This window comes from Erigeron canadensis, chromosome 2 (assembly GCF_010389155.1).
Source record: "Erigeron canadensis isolate Cc75 chromosome 2, C_canadensis_v1, whole genome shotgun sequence".
Taxonomy (NCBI): Eukaryota; Viridiplantae; Streptophyta; class Magnoliopsida; order Asterales; family Asteraceae; genus Erigeron; species Erigeron canadensis.
Genome location: NC_057762.1, coordinates 34,256,854 through 34,273,499, shown reverse-complemented (window position 1 = coordinate 34,273,499; position 16,646 = coordinate 34,256,854). Strand labels below are relative to the sequence as shown.

At 31.7% G+C, this 16,646-nt stretch overlaps 1 protein-coding gene and 1 long non-coding RNA gene across 2 annotated transcripts; both read left to right on the top strand.

Annotated features, from left to right (window-relative positions):
- The first annotated feature begins 5,666 nt into the window (after positions 1-5,666).
- On the top strand, positions 5,667-8,703 carry LOC122588850 (heat shock factor protein HSF24-like). The gene is made up of 2 exons (XM_043761065.1): positions 5,667-6,261; positions 7,820-8,703. Exons 1-2 carry the CDS (start codon positions 6,058-6,060, stop codon positions 8,468-8,470), a joined length of 855 nt encoding a protein of 284 aa, XP_043617000.1. The 5' UTR covers positions 5,667-6,057; the 3' UTR covers positions 8,471-8,703.
- Positions 8,704-9,184: 481 nt separating this feature from the next.
- Positions 9,185-10,762, top strand: LOC122590299. Its single transcript, XR_006322454.1, has 4 exons — positions 9,185-9,495; positions 9,608-9,657; positions 9,741-9,894; positions 10,427-10,762. It is a non-coding gene; the product is annotated as an uncharacterized LOC122590299 (long non-coding RNA).
- Positions 10,763-16,646: the final 5,884 nt, after the last annotated feature.

Here is a 16,646-nt window from a genome sequence, read left to right as displayed (position 1 = left end):
ATCTATGTTGGAAATTTTATGTAAATATATTATTTCCTGTGTTAATATATAATATAACATAAAATATTCAAGTGAACAAATATGTTAAATTTAAGTTGAAAGTGTGTTTAACTAATGTAAGTTTGTACCATATTGGTAGAAGTATAAACATTAAGTGTGTCTATAAGGAGAAGTATTGGAGGAATAATAATTAATTCCTTATAAGGGTCACACTGCACCCCAAGTTGGCGAGGGGGTGCAAAGCACCGACGCGACTGGATCGGGGTCAAGGGCAATGAGGCGTGATGTGACATAGTGACGCACTTTGCACTTAGTTTCAGGAATTCTAAAACACAACAACTTGAAACTCCATCAAACACACATTTACATTTCACTCTTGATAATCAAGGATATTCGTTTTCTTCTTTCTCTGATCTTCATTCAATTCTTGAAACAAATTTTGGGTGCTAAGTTAACTCCTGCGGTACTAATTGTTGCGAGTGTGTTGTACCCTGCGAAACAGACGAGTTTACTTGGATGGGCCGAAATCTGTGTTAAAAGACCAATGTTTAACAAAATCCTCAGCCATAGTGCCATCTTTATTTCTGTTTTTGCATTCTGTTCTTGTATTTTCTTGTATTACTTTCCTTGTTATTATGCTTATGTAATTCGAATATATTTATCAATCAAATATCATTTTATAGATGATTTTCCTACAATCTAAACTGTAAATATCAAAATTGATTATGTTAAATATACAAATATATATTTAAAGGCAGGTTTTTGTCAACAAATAGGCTATATAAAATTCCATGTGGTGGGAAAACCTTCAAGGCATCCCGTAGTCTTTTAATGACTTCCACAACCGCAATATATATACAGGTGGCCTATTGGATAAAGGGTCAATTAAGCTGTAGATCCAAAATATGTAATATACCCATCGGTTATAAATTGTCATCATTAATGTTCGTAGAATATACAGATTGATTGTGTAGGTACAATTATATTTGTATGTTTTTCACTGAAAATTTTGAACTTGTGTAGGTACAGTTATAGTTATAATCGTGTTATGGTTCATTTTTTTTAGTCATTAAATGCTAAATGTATTAAATGACTATAAATGTATAAATAACTTCTGTAAGTATTAAGTTAAAAATAGGTAAATTGACAGTTATTTTTGTTTATTAAATTCAGAAAAAAACAAGAAATTTAACTGAATGCATTATGTACTTAATTATTAAGTGAAAATAGAACGGAGTCTAATCTTTAAAAATTTACCAAAATGAATGAATATCCATCGATTGATCGATATGAATCGTCCTTGTGGTTTACTAAAAAAGTCTGATTTCATTCTTTAAGTTTAAAATTGTCTGATATCATCCTTTATAGATGTAAAATGATCATGTTTCATCCTTTTCGAAAACGGACGTTAACTCGAATCTGTTAACCCCCCTCACGTGCATTCCACATGAGGGTACTTAGGTCATTTTCTACCTTTAAAGGATGAAACCAGACTTTTTTGGCAAACCACAAGGACGATTTGTGTCGATCACTTCAATAAGTATATAAGTATTTTCTCTTTCTCTCATTCTCTCCCCAAATCCGCTCACAAACTTGCCGGAAAATCGTGGCCATGACATCCATTTCACCATTTCAAACCCCAAATACCCCCATCACTTTGTATATCTCAAAAACTAACAAAACAACACAAGCAGTCCAACATCCACTGCCACCACCATCGCAGCCCCCCATCGCAGTCCAACATCCACTGCCACCTTCACATGTCTCTCTCAATCGTCGGTCTTTCCACTTTCTCCCCCTCTCTTATATTTCTCCGGAAACCCTAGCAGGTTTCTCTCTCCCTCTCCCTCCTTTTCTAGTTTCCGGCCACCCAAGGAAAGTTGCCAAGTCGCCGCCCATGTGCGACCACCTAGGCACTACCGCAATATAACTCTCCCTGTGGTTTGCCCAAAAAGTCCGATTTAGTCATTTAAAGGTAGGGAATGACCTAAGTACCCTCACGTGGATTCCACTTGATGAGGTTAACGGATTTGAGTTAAGGTTCGTTTTCGAAAAGGATGAAACATGATCATTTTCCATCTATAAAGGATGATATCAGACAATTATAAACTTAAAGGACGAAATCAGACTCTTTGGGTAAATCACAAGGATGATTCGGGTCGATCACTCATATCTATCTATATCTATTTATTAATAAACTAAAACAGGATTAAAGGTTTTTTCAATTGACACTTGGCTTATTCTTAAGGCGACAAGTGTCTTTTTTTATTTTCTAAATTTAAGTTACCTTATTAATATCAAATACTGATATTATTTAATAATTAATAATATATTTATTGTTTACATATTTAAATATTTTTAATTTTAATAACATTATGTACGATTTGCTTATATATCATCTAAATATGTACATCTTTGGTGATATTTCAATTAGTTACTATGTTTTTAACATCGAAACGGAGAGGGAAAAAAGAACATAAGTAAATTTACAAGATGAGTGCTGCTTATGACATTGATGCTATTGTAAGTAAATTCTTTATTTTCCTTTTAATATCATAATTATTTTATTTTATTTTCCTTATAATAGCATAAGTATCCTGATTTCATTTTATTGGTTAATAACCATCATTTATTTTTAATTTATTGTTAAAAGATATTACTGGGGACCTCTTTCTATTTTTTTCTTCTTATGATTAGTATACAATAAATAATGTTATAACCTTTAATTATTTTAACATCTATACTTAAAAGAATAAAATTGGTAAAAAAAAATTTTGATTTTTTTGTTTGGTTATTCTTTTTATTGGTAGATTGGTTATTATAGTTATAGTATTTTAATATTATGTGAAATTTTGATCTTCGTCTTTTTCGAAATCATATTGGTTTTCATGAATTAACTTCTTTGTATTTCATCGGAATCAATATTATGGGTTTTCATGGAGTATATGTTTTCCATAGAACTCAATTATTATATGTAGTTGTGTTATGATTTCGCAGGTTTGGATTTGACAAGTGGATTTTTATATGGAGCTAATTTATATTAGACGGATTCAATTATTAACATAAATTTAGAGTATGTTTAATCTAAATCTCCCTGTTATTCTACTAACTATAAGTATAATTTTGTGTGATACTGATCATACATAATGGATAAATACATTATGCATGTTTCAACTTTCATTTCAATTTATATAAAAAAAACAGAATTAGATTTAAATAATTATGAGTTAACCGTGCATCACGCACAGATATTAATACTAGTATTCCCATATAAAAGAGGAAGTACTTCCCCACATCTCAAATTACAACTCCAAAGTACCAAAAATACATCCCCACATAATATACATATGGTATCTTTAATGAAATAATTAAATAATATACAACATAAACCTCTCAATCCTTAAAATAACTACATTACCCCTTTTAACATCAAAAACTTTTACATTTATCACCATTCCGCCCCCACCACCCGTCACCGCCACCATTTGTCGCCATCGTCCTGGTCGTCACCGCCGCCGCCACCATTACCCGCGTCGTTATGGGCATATGATTCGTATATAGAAAAGACAAATCCATAATGGTGTAATCTGGTATCCATCCTCAAGATTCAACGTGTTAGTACTGGAAGGAAGTTTTATCAGCAAGGTGGTTTACTAATAAAAGTGAAAATACCTTGAAACTTTTAATGAAAGGGAATTACGATGGTTATTTCCAAAGACAATACAGAACCTTCTCATTGGATGATCTTCAAAACAATTCCGCGTTTTGGAAAAAAGCCAACATTGTACTTGGACATAAATCTTATCTTCTTTATTCAAATTTTTACCTCGGGCATTATAAGTCAATATACTAATTTTCATGTAGTCTTTTATTTTGAACGACAACGGTTGATGTTTTCATTTCACAACTAGCAATATGCTAATATAAACAAAATTATAAATTTACAACGGATCATAACAAAAAATTCACGAAGCACAATTACATCGCCATACTAAAAATAAAATTACATTTCAGTAATTTAAAATTCTTTTTTATTAATTAAAAAGAAATAAAAATCTATAAGAACCAAATATATTCAGTTAAAATTAGTTACTCGTATAACTTATAATTAATCTATATATAAATACTATAATACTTGACGGAATAAAAGTAAACATGGTTATAAAATAATAAATAAAAAAGAAAAACAAAATTAAAAGTGCCTTTCTTTCTTCAATCTTCATTGAAGCTGTTGAGCAAAGAAATAAATATACACATCTCTACTCCCTAGTAAAACAAATCCCCCTATTAAATATTTCTGTCTTTGAAATACCTTATGCGTCCTTACTTTTTTGTTTTTTTTTCCTTTACATAACTACCTAAAATCCCTAATAAAGCAAACCGTCTTTCCCAATACTATCGTCGTATTGCGCGGGTACCATACTTGTATTTTCAAAAGCATCCAATATAACTTCAAAACATTACTTTTGAAGGAAGGGTTCTCTAAAATTATCCACTAGTCAAGTTGAAAAGATCTTAACCTTTTGATAAAAATTAAAAGTCAAAATTTAAAAAACAAAAATAAATCCATTTGAGATAATTTTAAAGAATCTCTTCCTATTTTTGAAACCAAATCCATTTGGTCAAAGAAAAAACAAAAACAATTGTCAAAATAATATCTAATTAAATATTCTCATCACAGTATACTCTACAACACACATATTACGTTGAATTTGTGATTGTTGTACAAACAACATGTGTCCATTCACATAGCGTGTCATTCTTTATACATGAAAAAAAACAGAGTTTATTTCTTATATTAACAAGGGTGAAAACGTGTCACTGAAAGTTTTTCCAAATATTACAATATATTTTATTCATTTTTCACGTTATATAAAGTGATCTATCCGTAAAAAGGTTACTGTTTAGACCGCTAAACCCAGTCACACAAATAAGTCTGTAGATATCCCAAGTTATTCAAGATCCGGAAAAAACAAATAACATACATATCTATAACTTTTTATAAAGAAAATGAAATCTCATATTTTAAAATATTATCATTTTTTTATACTTAAAATACTCCTATTTCTTAATTTTAATTCTCTTATATACCTAATTTATATTTTTATATAGTACTATCTAAACATAATGTTTAAATTACACTATGAGACTTTTATCTTTTGAAATATCTTTATTAACTCTATACATTAATTATCTAAATCATTGCTTCCATCATTGTCCCACCACCATCACCACAACGACCACTGTTGCATTACATGAATACCGTGCTAGTCCATCTATAAATATAACAAAAAATTATTGATAAAATCTATATGCCATAAAATTCAAACTCTGATCTCTAAAAAACAAAGTCAATTATTAGTAATTTTCATCACAATAGAGTTTAATCTGATTGACGATACTCTAATACTCTATAACTACTGCTGGTCTACTACTGTTGTTTATGGAATTTTGTCTAGAAAACCTTAACTCACTAGAAATCAAACACACAAGCCCAGTCTTCTATTTCATAATTTTCAACCATGGGGCCTACCCACTTGTTCGCCTGCTTAATTTCTAATATTTCCAATGCTTTCTAGAACACACACCTTCCCCCGTCTTCTTTTTCTCATTCTATAAAACCATCTTTCAAGTGCTTTCGTGCAAGAATCTCTCTTTATTTCATATACACATATACATTTTTTCCCCTTTATTATACTAGATATCATTCATATTCATCAAATTCTAGTCATCGAAAAACAAACTTATACAAGAAGTTATGTTCGTGTCATTTCTTGGTAATCAAAAACCACACGATCATGGAAAATACTAAAAAGAATTCATCAAACACAATTCTTCATAATAATCTTTCAAATTACGACCTGGCTCGATCTCGTTTATTCCTTTCTGGTTTTTATTGTTGGGGCTGGGAATTTCTAACTGCTCTTTTGCTATTTAGCTATTATTGTTAATTATTATCATATACGTACGTACGTATATTAGTTATATTTTCGCTAGCTTAATTTTTCAACAAATTAAATAAATTGATCAAAAATAGTTAGAATTAGAATAATAAAAATGACGCATAGGTCAGTTCCGGCCCCGTTTCTTATCAAGACATATATGATGGTTGACGATCCGGCAACAGATGATATTATTTCGTGGAGCGAAAACGGGACAACGTTTGTCGTTTGGAAAACCGCGGATTTCGCGAGGGATTTGCTTCCCAATTCCTTCAAACACAACAATTTTTCCAGCTTTGTTCGCCAGCTTAATACTTATGTAAGTTTTTTTTTTCCTCTTAGCTTTAATTCGCTTATTATTTTATTTGTTTTGTTATTGATATAGATACTAGTTGTAGCTAAAATTTTATATTAATTAATATATACGAGTACTATTTTTAGACATATACGTATGAACCTGCTAGTAGATCGAAGTAGTACGTAGATTAGTTTTAAGCATAACTACCATCTTCAGATATTTTTTTTAAAAAATTTATCAAATAATTTCATATACTCAAATATTAGTTTTTTCGATAGTCAAATTCTTAGTACTGCGTGTTTAGTTTGAAAAAAGAATAAACTTATTGTTGTTATTTTATTGCTCATGATATATAATTTATGGTAGGTGTTTAGGTAATTTTTAACTGTTTAAGTTTTTATGAAATTTAGAGACCACTAACCTTAATCTAGGCCAGTGGAGAAACAAATATATTACTGTTAAGGTCACTTTTTAAGTTAAAGAATGAATGAGATAAAAGTATTTTGATTTAGAAAGTGTACTGATATTGACAATTTAATATATATTGAGGCGTCAATCGCGTCATAATTTTCGGTATAAAAGATACATCATCAACAATTAAAAATAACATCAAAAAAAAATATGTCAATAACAAACCTGTTTTTCAAAGGAGCTTTTTGTTTGAAATTTATTTATATATACACTAACACTACATACAATTAAGGCTCAGGTTTAATATGATGAAATTTCAAAATCAATTTGCTTGACTGTCTGTTACTTGATAAATAAGCGATGGAAAAGTCCAAACAGTAAGATTAATTTTGACAAATTCAAAAGTTAGCTATATATGGTCTAATAATAATAAGGAAATTAAAATAATCATAAAACAGGCGAGTTTCCACTAGAGATAGGCACTAGATACCAACTAATATCAAGTTGTGACACACGTATCTTAGACTGTTCTTTTGTGGGACCCTTGAAGAAGATAAATCATAAACCAATAGAAGGATCTAGACATAGACATATTCTCTTCTATCAATCATACCAAAATGCTAATAACTTACCTTTAAAAAACATGGCAAAATCCACCCACCTGGTTCCTTCTAGACCATAGAATGTCACCATATAAGATACTCGGTATTATTATTATTACTCATGCTATGTCGTATGTGCAAGATATTGTGTATCCCAATAACACGTGAAATTGATGTTGTTTTGTTGGGTTTTTTTTCTTCCTATCAAGACAAGATTGTAGAAAGGAGTTATTTGCTGCGTGTAAAAATTCTATACATATTACCTTTCTTAGTGAAACTTGTGGTAAAAAATTGAAGGGATATTTTACACTTTTCGGTTAATTTGAACTAGATTATTTGACTCAAGGTTAAGAAAAATGTAGGCATGGGCTCTTATGAAGTGTACATACTTTTTTTTCTTGTCTTTTTGTGCACTTGGGGGAAAGTATTAACAGACTTTTAATGATATTCTAGATGATACTCATTATATAGTTAGGTGAGGTTGCTTTTGTGGACTTTTGTATTATTGTGTTCATATATACAAGTTTATGAATCGCAAGTCATTTTGGTTGCCTCTACCTCTGCAGGGCTTCCGAAAAACTGTGCCGGACAAATGGGAGTTTGCGAATGAGAACTTCAAACGTGGGCAAAAAGAACTTCTTATAGAAATCCGTCGCCGAAAAACTGTGACACCAACCCATAATAATGCTAATGCTGCGAATGGGAAGACAGTTGGAGACGGTGGGCCAACATCATCACCGAGTAATTCGGGTGATGATCTTGGCTCTAGCTCAACCTGTTCGCCTGATTCAAAGAATCCAGGCTCCGTCGACACTCCGACCGTGGAGAAATTAGAGAACTTATCTGATGAAAATGAGAAACTGAAGAAAGAGAAACAGATACTGGCGTCTGAACTTGCACAAATAAAAAAACAGTGTGATGAGCTTGTGACATTCCTAACTCAAAACGTGAAAGTGGCTCCCGATCAAATCAATCGCATCATGAAAGGTGATGTTGTGGTTGGTGAGGAAAATTCGAACGATGATGACGAAAAAAGAGATTGTTTTAAGTTGTTTGGGGTATTGCTAAAAGAAGGAAAGAAAAAGAGGGGTCTCGATGAAATAAACATTTCTTCAGGGGCCCAAAGGAAAGAAATGAAGATGAGTGATTTCACTAACTCTACCCCGGGGATGAATCCTTATGCTACAACAGGACACTCAACCAAAGTCTGCAATTAAACATATACAAACATGACACATGATGATGGGCCCTTTAATTAATTTGCAGAACCTTATTGATACCAAAATATTATGTTTGGTTCATACTGTAGAGATGTATGTCTACTATCTATATTTTCATTTGTTTGTGTCATACACTTTATAAGTTAAATAGTGCTACATACTATATCGAGAATAAATATGTACACAATACACATATAAAGGGAGCAACTCAATTTTTTTTTCTCAGTAAATTTTATCAGAATACATCTCATCTACTTCAATTACATGCTCGCTTAAATTTTATAAAGATGATATAAATTAGTTTACGCGTTGGAGAATGATAGGTGGATTTGGGGACCATATATATATATAGTTATATACTGATAGTCATCATCTACAGCTCATGTGAAACATATATGTGTGCCGTGCAATATCAGTTTTATATTTGGAAGTTGGCTACAATATTGTTTAATTAGTAATTGTATTATATATGGAGCTTTTAAATGTTACTACGACAATGACTATATGACTTCCTGCCAGAATCAAGGTATGGTGGAAGCTTTAGATATAACTAGTAACTAGTCTAGCTATCTAAACCAATTAATTAACTGATGTAGTATACATCAATTTGTTTATGCATGAAGGTGATATTGTATACATCAAATTTTAAATTACCAATAACAACATTAATCGTTTAATTTCTCTCAAATGAGAGATTGGTTAGGTGATAAAGTGAATTATTGTTTGCAGTTATACCTATCTATAATCCCTTATAAAGAGTATTGAGTATTAGACCTTCAGCAACTTTCTCCCTTCCCAAAATACCCCTCCTCGCTTATACGCATCAAACAAATATCTCTCTTTCTCACACGACACATTCTTTTCCTCCCCATCGCCTTCCCCGTCATCACCACCACCGTCCCCCGCTCTGTCCGGTTATCATCATATAAGGGGTTGATTTTCAGTTTTTTGGTGGTGTTCTCCAATCATCACAAGTCCACCACCATCCCCAAATAACTCGATTCGATCCGACATATATAGAGGTATAAACCTATATTTTTGGGTTTTGTTAGTTCATTTTTGTTTATCTTATTTGTATATTTTATAAATTAATGGGTTGATTTTCAGTGATTTTTTTATTTTATTACTATGAAGGGTGTTGTTCTTCGGGTGGAGTGGAAGTGGTAAAGACTATCCTTTTGCAGGTTAGTTCTGAGACTGTACTATACTTATGTTTGCCATGCATCGGATGGGAGTTTTGTATTTTCTTTTGAATTTTTCCATACAGCTTATTAATTGCAGGGCTAAAAAAACCAACATCAGGTTACATTTGCGTCCAAATATACGGTGATCGATGATGGAATTATGGAAAGCAGAGCCAGCCTCCTATCGTATATATAGTATCTGGAAAAAGTTGGTGTTGTTTTCCAGTTTCCTCAAAGGTATTGAAGTTTCCATATTAAATTGGTTTTTTTCTGTTGTCTAGACTTTAGTGCTTACATGTTAACAAGAATTAAAGCAAAGCACAACAAGTAAGTTTTAGCTCTATTGGTATAAAAATGATTGAAGATGCGATAATCATGACATTAAAATGATACATTTTGGTGTTTAAGTTTGACACTACATGAGGGAGAATGAGTATGATGTACGTTGACTATATATAAGATGTTATCGGGGTGCGGCACTGTGGCATGTGGAACAATATAAAAAACTCTCACGTAAAAGGTAATCACCTGGCCGGCCTAAATATATCATATTCACTTCTAGGCGGGTCGTTTAATTGCGTCACTTTGCTAAAGTAGTCGTAGTATTAGTTAATTTTTTGACACAACAAAACAAACAATAGTTTTGCACCCAACTGGTAACAAAATAGAACCATGCATGAGCATTTCTGATAATCTTTAATGTATGTGAAGTATGTATATTTTAAGTTTGAGCAGCTCTAAACTACACATTTTCAACATGTCGAGATAGCATGAGAAGAGGCTTTTGGACAGACCTATTATTGACATATTTTTCGCTACATATTCAACAATAGTCAAGGGATTGGTAATTGGTGACATGTGATTCTTGCACTTCTTGAAAGTTGATAGTATACATTCTTTTATAATGGCTGATGTGGTTTAATTAGTATAACTGCAAAGAAGAGGTATGTAATATTATTGCATTTTTATACGAATTCGGCTATATATTTTTTTAAGATAATTAGTATATTGTTGCAGTTACCTGGCTATAATGTTGCAATTACCGTCGTCGTCTCACCTCACGTGTTTTCTATTGTCATCGCCTTTTAGCCCCCTCAACGCTCGGGCATTAGGCTAGTATATACATATATCTGATCTTGATGCCTGTTATTCAGAATTGATTTTTAAGACTTGTTAAAGGAAGTTCTGCTTTTGTGTGGCAAATCCCCAATTTGTGACCCTATAAACAAATTGGTCTAGTGTGAATGCAAACATTTATTTCCAAGATATATTGCCAGAAATAAGTCATTTTGCTTTCATGCAAAAAATGACACCAGACGTTTTTACCATTTCTTATAAATATTTTTTGATTTATTAGGCTTAAATGATCTAAATGTACCATCTAATAAATTTAATTCAGACAAATCTTCTAAAAAGAAATGGTGACTACATAAATTAGTAATATTCGAGGAAATTAAAATCATACATAGTTTTTTATTACAACTCTTTTCTTTGTGATTCAAATCATGTTGTCCAAAAGAAAAAAGTGTGGACCCATTCATAACTTGGGCCGAACAATATGACCCATTAAGGTATTTTATATAGGACTCACTAAACCTTAAAGTTTCTTCAAGTTGAAAACATGTGTTATTCTTGAGATATGAATATATGATATCCTTTTTTTTCTGCCCTATGCTGAGAACAAGGGGTAATGATCGGGGCTACGTATAGTTTTGTAAAAGAAAAAAAAAATACTTTTGTCTCTTCAAATTTATCAAAAACCTACAATAAACCTCGTTGTTACAACTGGAAATAAATAGCAAACCCCCATTCAAAAGTAAAAAATGAGTATGCTGGTGCCTCCTGCTTTTCGCCCAAGAACAAAACGATGCAAAAATGTAAGTGGGTCTTGGCTGTTCTCGACCGAAGTCCAGAAAATAAACAATAAAGTTAAATTTGGGCTTTGGGCTTAGGCTTGGGCTTGGTTTTATTCCAAAATCCCAGCGCACAAAAGCAAGACACAAAGAAAACTGGACTCGTGCGGCTGCTGGGACTCCTGGGAGTGTTGCAAAGTGCAATTCATGGTAAACAAAGAAAACATATAAACCATATTTTTAATTCAAAAATGAATTTCAAAAAAAAAAAAAGCGAGTGTTACACTGTTGTGCGGCTGAGCTAGTGGGGAGAAAAAAAGTTAGATCCAAAATAAGTGATGTGACATGAAGTGGGAGTAGAAGTCATGATTAAAAGAAATCATATTTCACATTAAAATACCAATTTATTTTCCGACATTAACAATTTCATATGCGATGATATACTCTATAGGGAGCTCTATCTCCGTATTCGAAGCAGAATACGAAACCACCTTTATACAGGTAAAATTACTTATCTGAAATACCCAAGACGAAGCTCGATCTTTGTTCAGTATGACTAAATCCGGAACCAAGATAGCAATTACCCAGCTCCGAGAGAATATACAATATCGGATGTAGATCCTTTCCATGATTATCCGAATAAAACATTCATCCGACCGAAGGTGTGGATAACTAGGCCACCTTCACAACCTTCTCTCTTCTGTCCTTATGAAAATAGAACTCTGTCTTTTCTTATATCAAAAGTCCGAATACCTCGGACACAGTTCATCAAAAGATCACCACATTGGTACATATGTAAATAGTTATATAGTTAAAGGACCATTCTTGTAATTAGTTCATAGTTAGTTGTTAACTTAGGTTTATAAATATTATGTTTGTATTACTTTAATCTCTGAGATCGATGAATATAATTTTCACAAACTCTTTGTAGTTTGATATGATATCAGAGCCACCATTGATCTCCAATTTTTCACTTCAATTATTCAATCCGCGACGGTTTTGATCCTTTTTCGATCAGATCCGCGACGGTTTCTCAATTGCATCAATTTTTCTTCTTGATCATTCAATTCTCTTTTCTTACTTTCATTTTTTTTCCTTGTTGACGGCAACACGTACCGCAAAAATGTTCCTTCATTTGTTTTTATTTGTGTTAACGATCATCCATTAATTTGGTGTTTGAAGTGCTGGATCTTGATATAATTTCTATGGAAAATGATAAATCCACCTAACCAATCCTCCTAAAAATCCTTTTAATACATTCACTTTTTAACACATGGAATTCACTAATTCTCTTTCCTAATCTTACCCCTTGATTTTTCACATGTCACAATCCTATTAATTAGAAAAAATTTTAGGCTAATAATTTAAAGGATCGATCATTACCCAATTTCTATTCTTATTCGTACGGCCGCCTCCATCAAATTTCTCTGTCTTTGGAGATATTATAATTAGTCCATCATCAATTAATTCTTATCCAATCAAATTTATTTGTAAGTCAGTGTGTTTATTCACATTCTTGTTGATTTACCTTCTTGTTATAAAATTATTAGAAAAAAAAAAATTGTTTTCAATGTTTGCTGCCTTTCGTTTATAAAAAAAATATAAAAAATTCGTTACTCTATTTTGGTTTCTCAATTTCTCTTTTGTCATTCGTTGTTCTTCATCTTCGGTGGGTATGTTCTCGATCACAATGTTTTTTTTTGGTGACGTTTTTGGTTATCGTTGCTCGCATCTGCTTTTCAAGACTACTTCAACAAAGATTCAACTCGATGACTTCTTACAACGGTTCTACATTATGTTAGCTCAAGTTGGAGATGTCAAAAATTTCATCCTCCAACTTGAGGAGGGGGGGGGGGGGGGGGTTGGTACATATGTAAATAGTTATATAGTTAAAGGACCATTCTTGTAATTAGTTCATAGTTAGTTGTTAGCCTAGGTCTATAAATATTAAATGAAGAAGCTATACGAGAGGATCATCTCTCGAACCCTAAAAACAATACACAACCAATACATCACGCTGGTTCAAAAAGACCGATGCAATACACAAAAAATATAGGCGTAGAGCGGCCGCAACCCTATTACCTTTAGGGAATCGCCAGTTAAACACCTCCAACCCTACTCACATCTTCGGTTGAGTCATAGTGCAAATATTTTTTCAAAACAATATGTATGTGGGTCACATGTGTAATATTTGCCAGAAAACACTGGTTCAAATTTCAATATTGCGTATATTATTATGACTAAATTACACAGATGGTATCTTTAATATACCTCAAACGATCTTTTAGGTACTCTATTATTGTTAATTTAACAGTTGATGACCAACTTTGCATTTGCTTAGAACGTCTATCCTAAAAGTTATGAAACGCTGGGTATAAAATTTCGAGAGACTTTTTCAACTTTTTTCCAAGAAAAAAAAAAGATAGAGAGGGATATTGTTATATTGTTTTTTTCATTAACAATTAAAAAAAAGTGTTTTAATTACATTTTTAATCTTTCATTTTTTGTTTACTTTTCCACAACTATATAGTTATATCAACAACGGGAATCAAAATCAACCAAGCTGAGCCACAATAGCATCTGTGTAATTTAGTCATAATAGTTACATATGTACATATAGGTACATATGTAAATAACTATATAGTTAAAGGACCATTCTTGTAATTAGTTAATAGTTAGTTGTTAACCTAGGTCTATAAATATTATGTTTGTATTACTTTAATCTCTGAGATCAATGAATATAATTTTCACAAACTCTTTGTAGTTTGATAAATCTTCTAAATAAGATATTGTCAAAGGAGGAAGAAATTTACCCTAATTCTCTTACCCTACTCTCCAAGTTATCTACCCTCTATATAAATTGAGGAGGAAGCCATACGAGAGGATCATCTCTCAAACCCTAAAAACAATACACAACCAATACATCACGTTGGTTCTAAAAGACCGGTGCAATACACAAAAAACATAGGCGTAAAGCGGCCGCAACCCTATTACCTTTAGAGAATCGCCAGTTAAACACCTCCAACCCTACTCATATCTCCGGTTGAGTCATAGTGCGAATATTTGATCAAAACAATATGTATGTGGGTCACATGTGTACTATTTTCCAGAAAACACAGGTCCAAATTTCAATATTGCGTATATTATTATGACTAAATTACACAGATGGTATCTTTAATATACCTCAAACGATCTTTTAAGTACTCTATTATTATTGTTAATTTAACAGTTGATGACCAACTCTGCATTTGCTTAGAACGTCTATCCTAAAAATTATGAAACGCTGGGTATAAAATTTCGAGAGACTTTTTCAACTTTTTTCCAAGAAAAAAAAAAGATAGAGAGTGATAATGTTATATTGTTTTTTTATTAACAGTTAAAAAAAGTGTTTTACTTACATTTTTAATCTTTCATTTTTTGTTTACTTTTCCACAACTATATAGTTATATCAACAACGGGAATAAAAATCAACCAAGATGAGTTACAAAATCATGATTATATGAAAGACTTTCTCATGATTTTTGATTTTTATTTTTATTTTTTTGTTGCTTTCTTTTCACATAACAACTTACTTTCTTGCTCATGATTATATAAGATGAATTAGTATTTCTTTTTCTGTTTTTTTTTTTTTGGTTTACTTTAATTTGTATATTATCATTTAGGCCTTTAAAATTAATCTCACTTAAGGTTCCCATGACATATTCAAGTTGCTAGATTTTGCAGAACCGACCCTTCGTTGAACCAAAAATAATTTTAGCTACTTTACGTTGATATCGTTATCATAATTTTAATTGATGTTAAAACAAAACTGAGAGAATTTAAGATTGTGAATTGCAATCAGTTTTTATTTATTTTATTTACATTAAGGCTTCATTCTTGAGTTTTTTTTCCAAAGGAAAAGAAAAAGAAAGATAAGAATTTTACATTTTTGCATTCTTGAGTTTTTTTTCTAAAAGAAAAGAAAGGGAAGGGAAAGAAAAATCAAGGTTTTTTTCCCCAAAAGTTTTCTAGCCATTTTGGCCTGATTTGGAAGGAAACTCGTGGAAGGGGTGGTTGCAGGTTTCCGGTGGTAGTTGCAGGTTTCCGGTGGTGAGTGGGTGGAAGGGGTGGTTGCAAGTGGTTGTTCTGATTGTTTAGATTATCTTTTTTTCACTTTCTTTTCAAACTCGAGAATGACTTTTATAAATGTAATCTTCTATCATTTATTCCTTTATCCAATCTTCTCTCTTTTTTAATAAAAACTCGAGAATTCAGTGTAAGACTCCGTACTTACCAACAATAAATCTAAAAAAGATGATGTAATTTTTCATCTCATAAAGACATAATTTACAAACTAAATTCAAAATAAAGTTAATCTAGGACACGTTTTTTTCCCCGGTACACGTTTTTTTTCCTTTTAAAGTAGCTGAACTCAATACCAATTATGTTTAGTCGAATTCAATTACATTTACGTCTTTTTCCCACAACACGGCTTATGGAAATTTAAGCTGTCAAGTTGTCAGAAACTTTAGAATTATTTGTTCTAAAACAAAAATTGCTTGCAATATACAGAAAGCATTAACGTGTGGACCGAAATTTAAAACAGTACAACTAATTAAAATGTTTATATTCGCACGCCATACTTTCAGACTCTTGCGTTCTACCTCCCCCGTCCATTTTTCGGTTTTTTGCTTACAAGTGTTTAGAGCTTCCGCTAGTTGCACCACGCCAAATAGACTCCCTACTATTCTGCTCATCCTCATCATCTGCTCTTTAATAGGGATATTAATCTATTATCACCTAGGTTCCTAAACTTGGAATGGATGGTGGAGCTTAGGTACTAGGTAGCAAACAGTATTTATATGTTACTAGATTAAACCCACACGTTGTGCGGGATAACTGAGAGCATAAATTTTTGATATGTGATCACGTTAAATAAACGCATGTTCGGAAAATATTTTAGCCTACAGGGTCACACGCGTTGACACTTAGATATCCGCTAATATGTATATATTGTATCTACATATTTAAAATCACCAAGTTGAGAGAAATGATAATTGGAATTATTAACTAGATATGTTAATTAAAATTATTTATTAATTAATAAATATGAATTATTAATTATTAAATATTAATTAATAACTAATGTAATTTTTA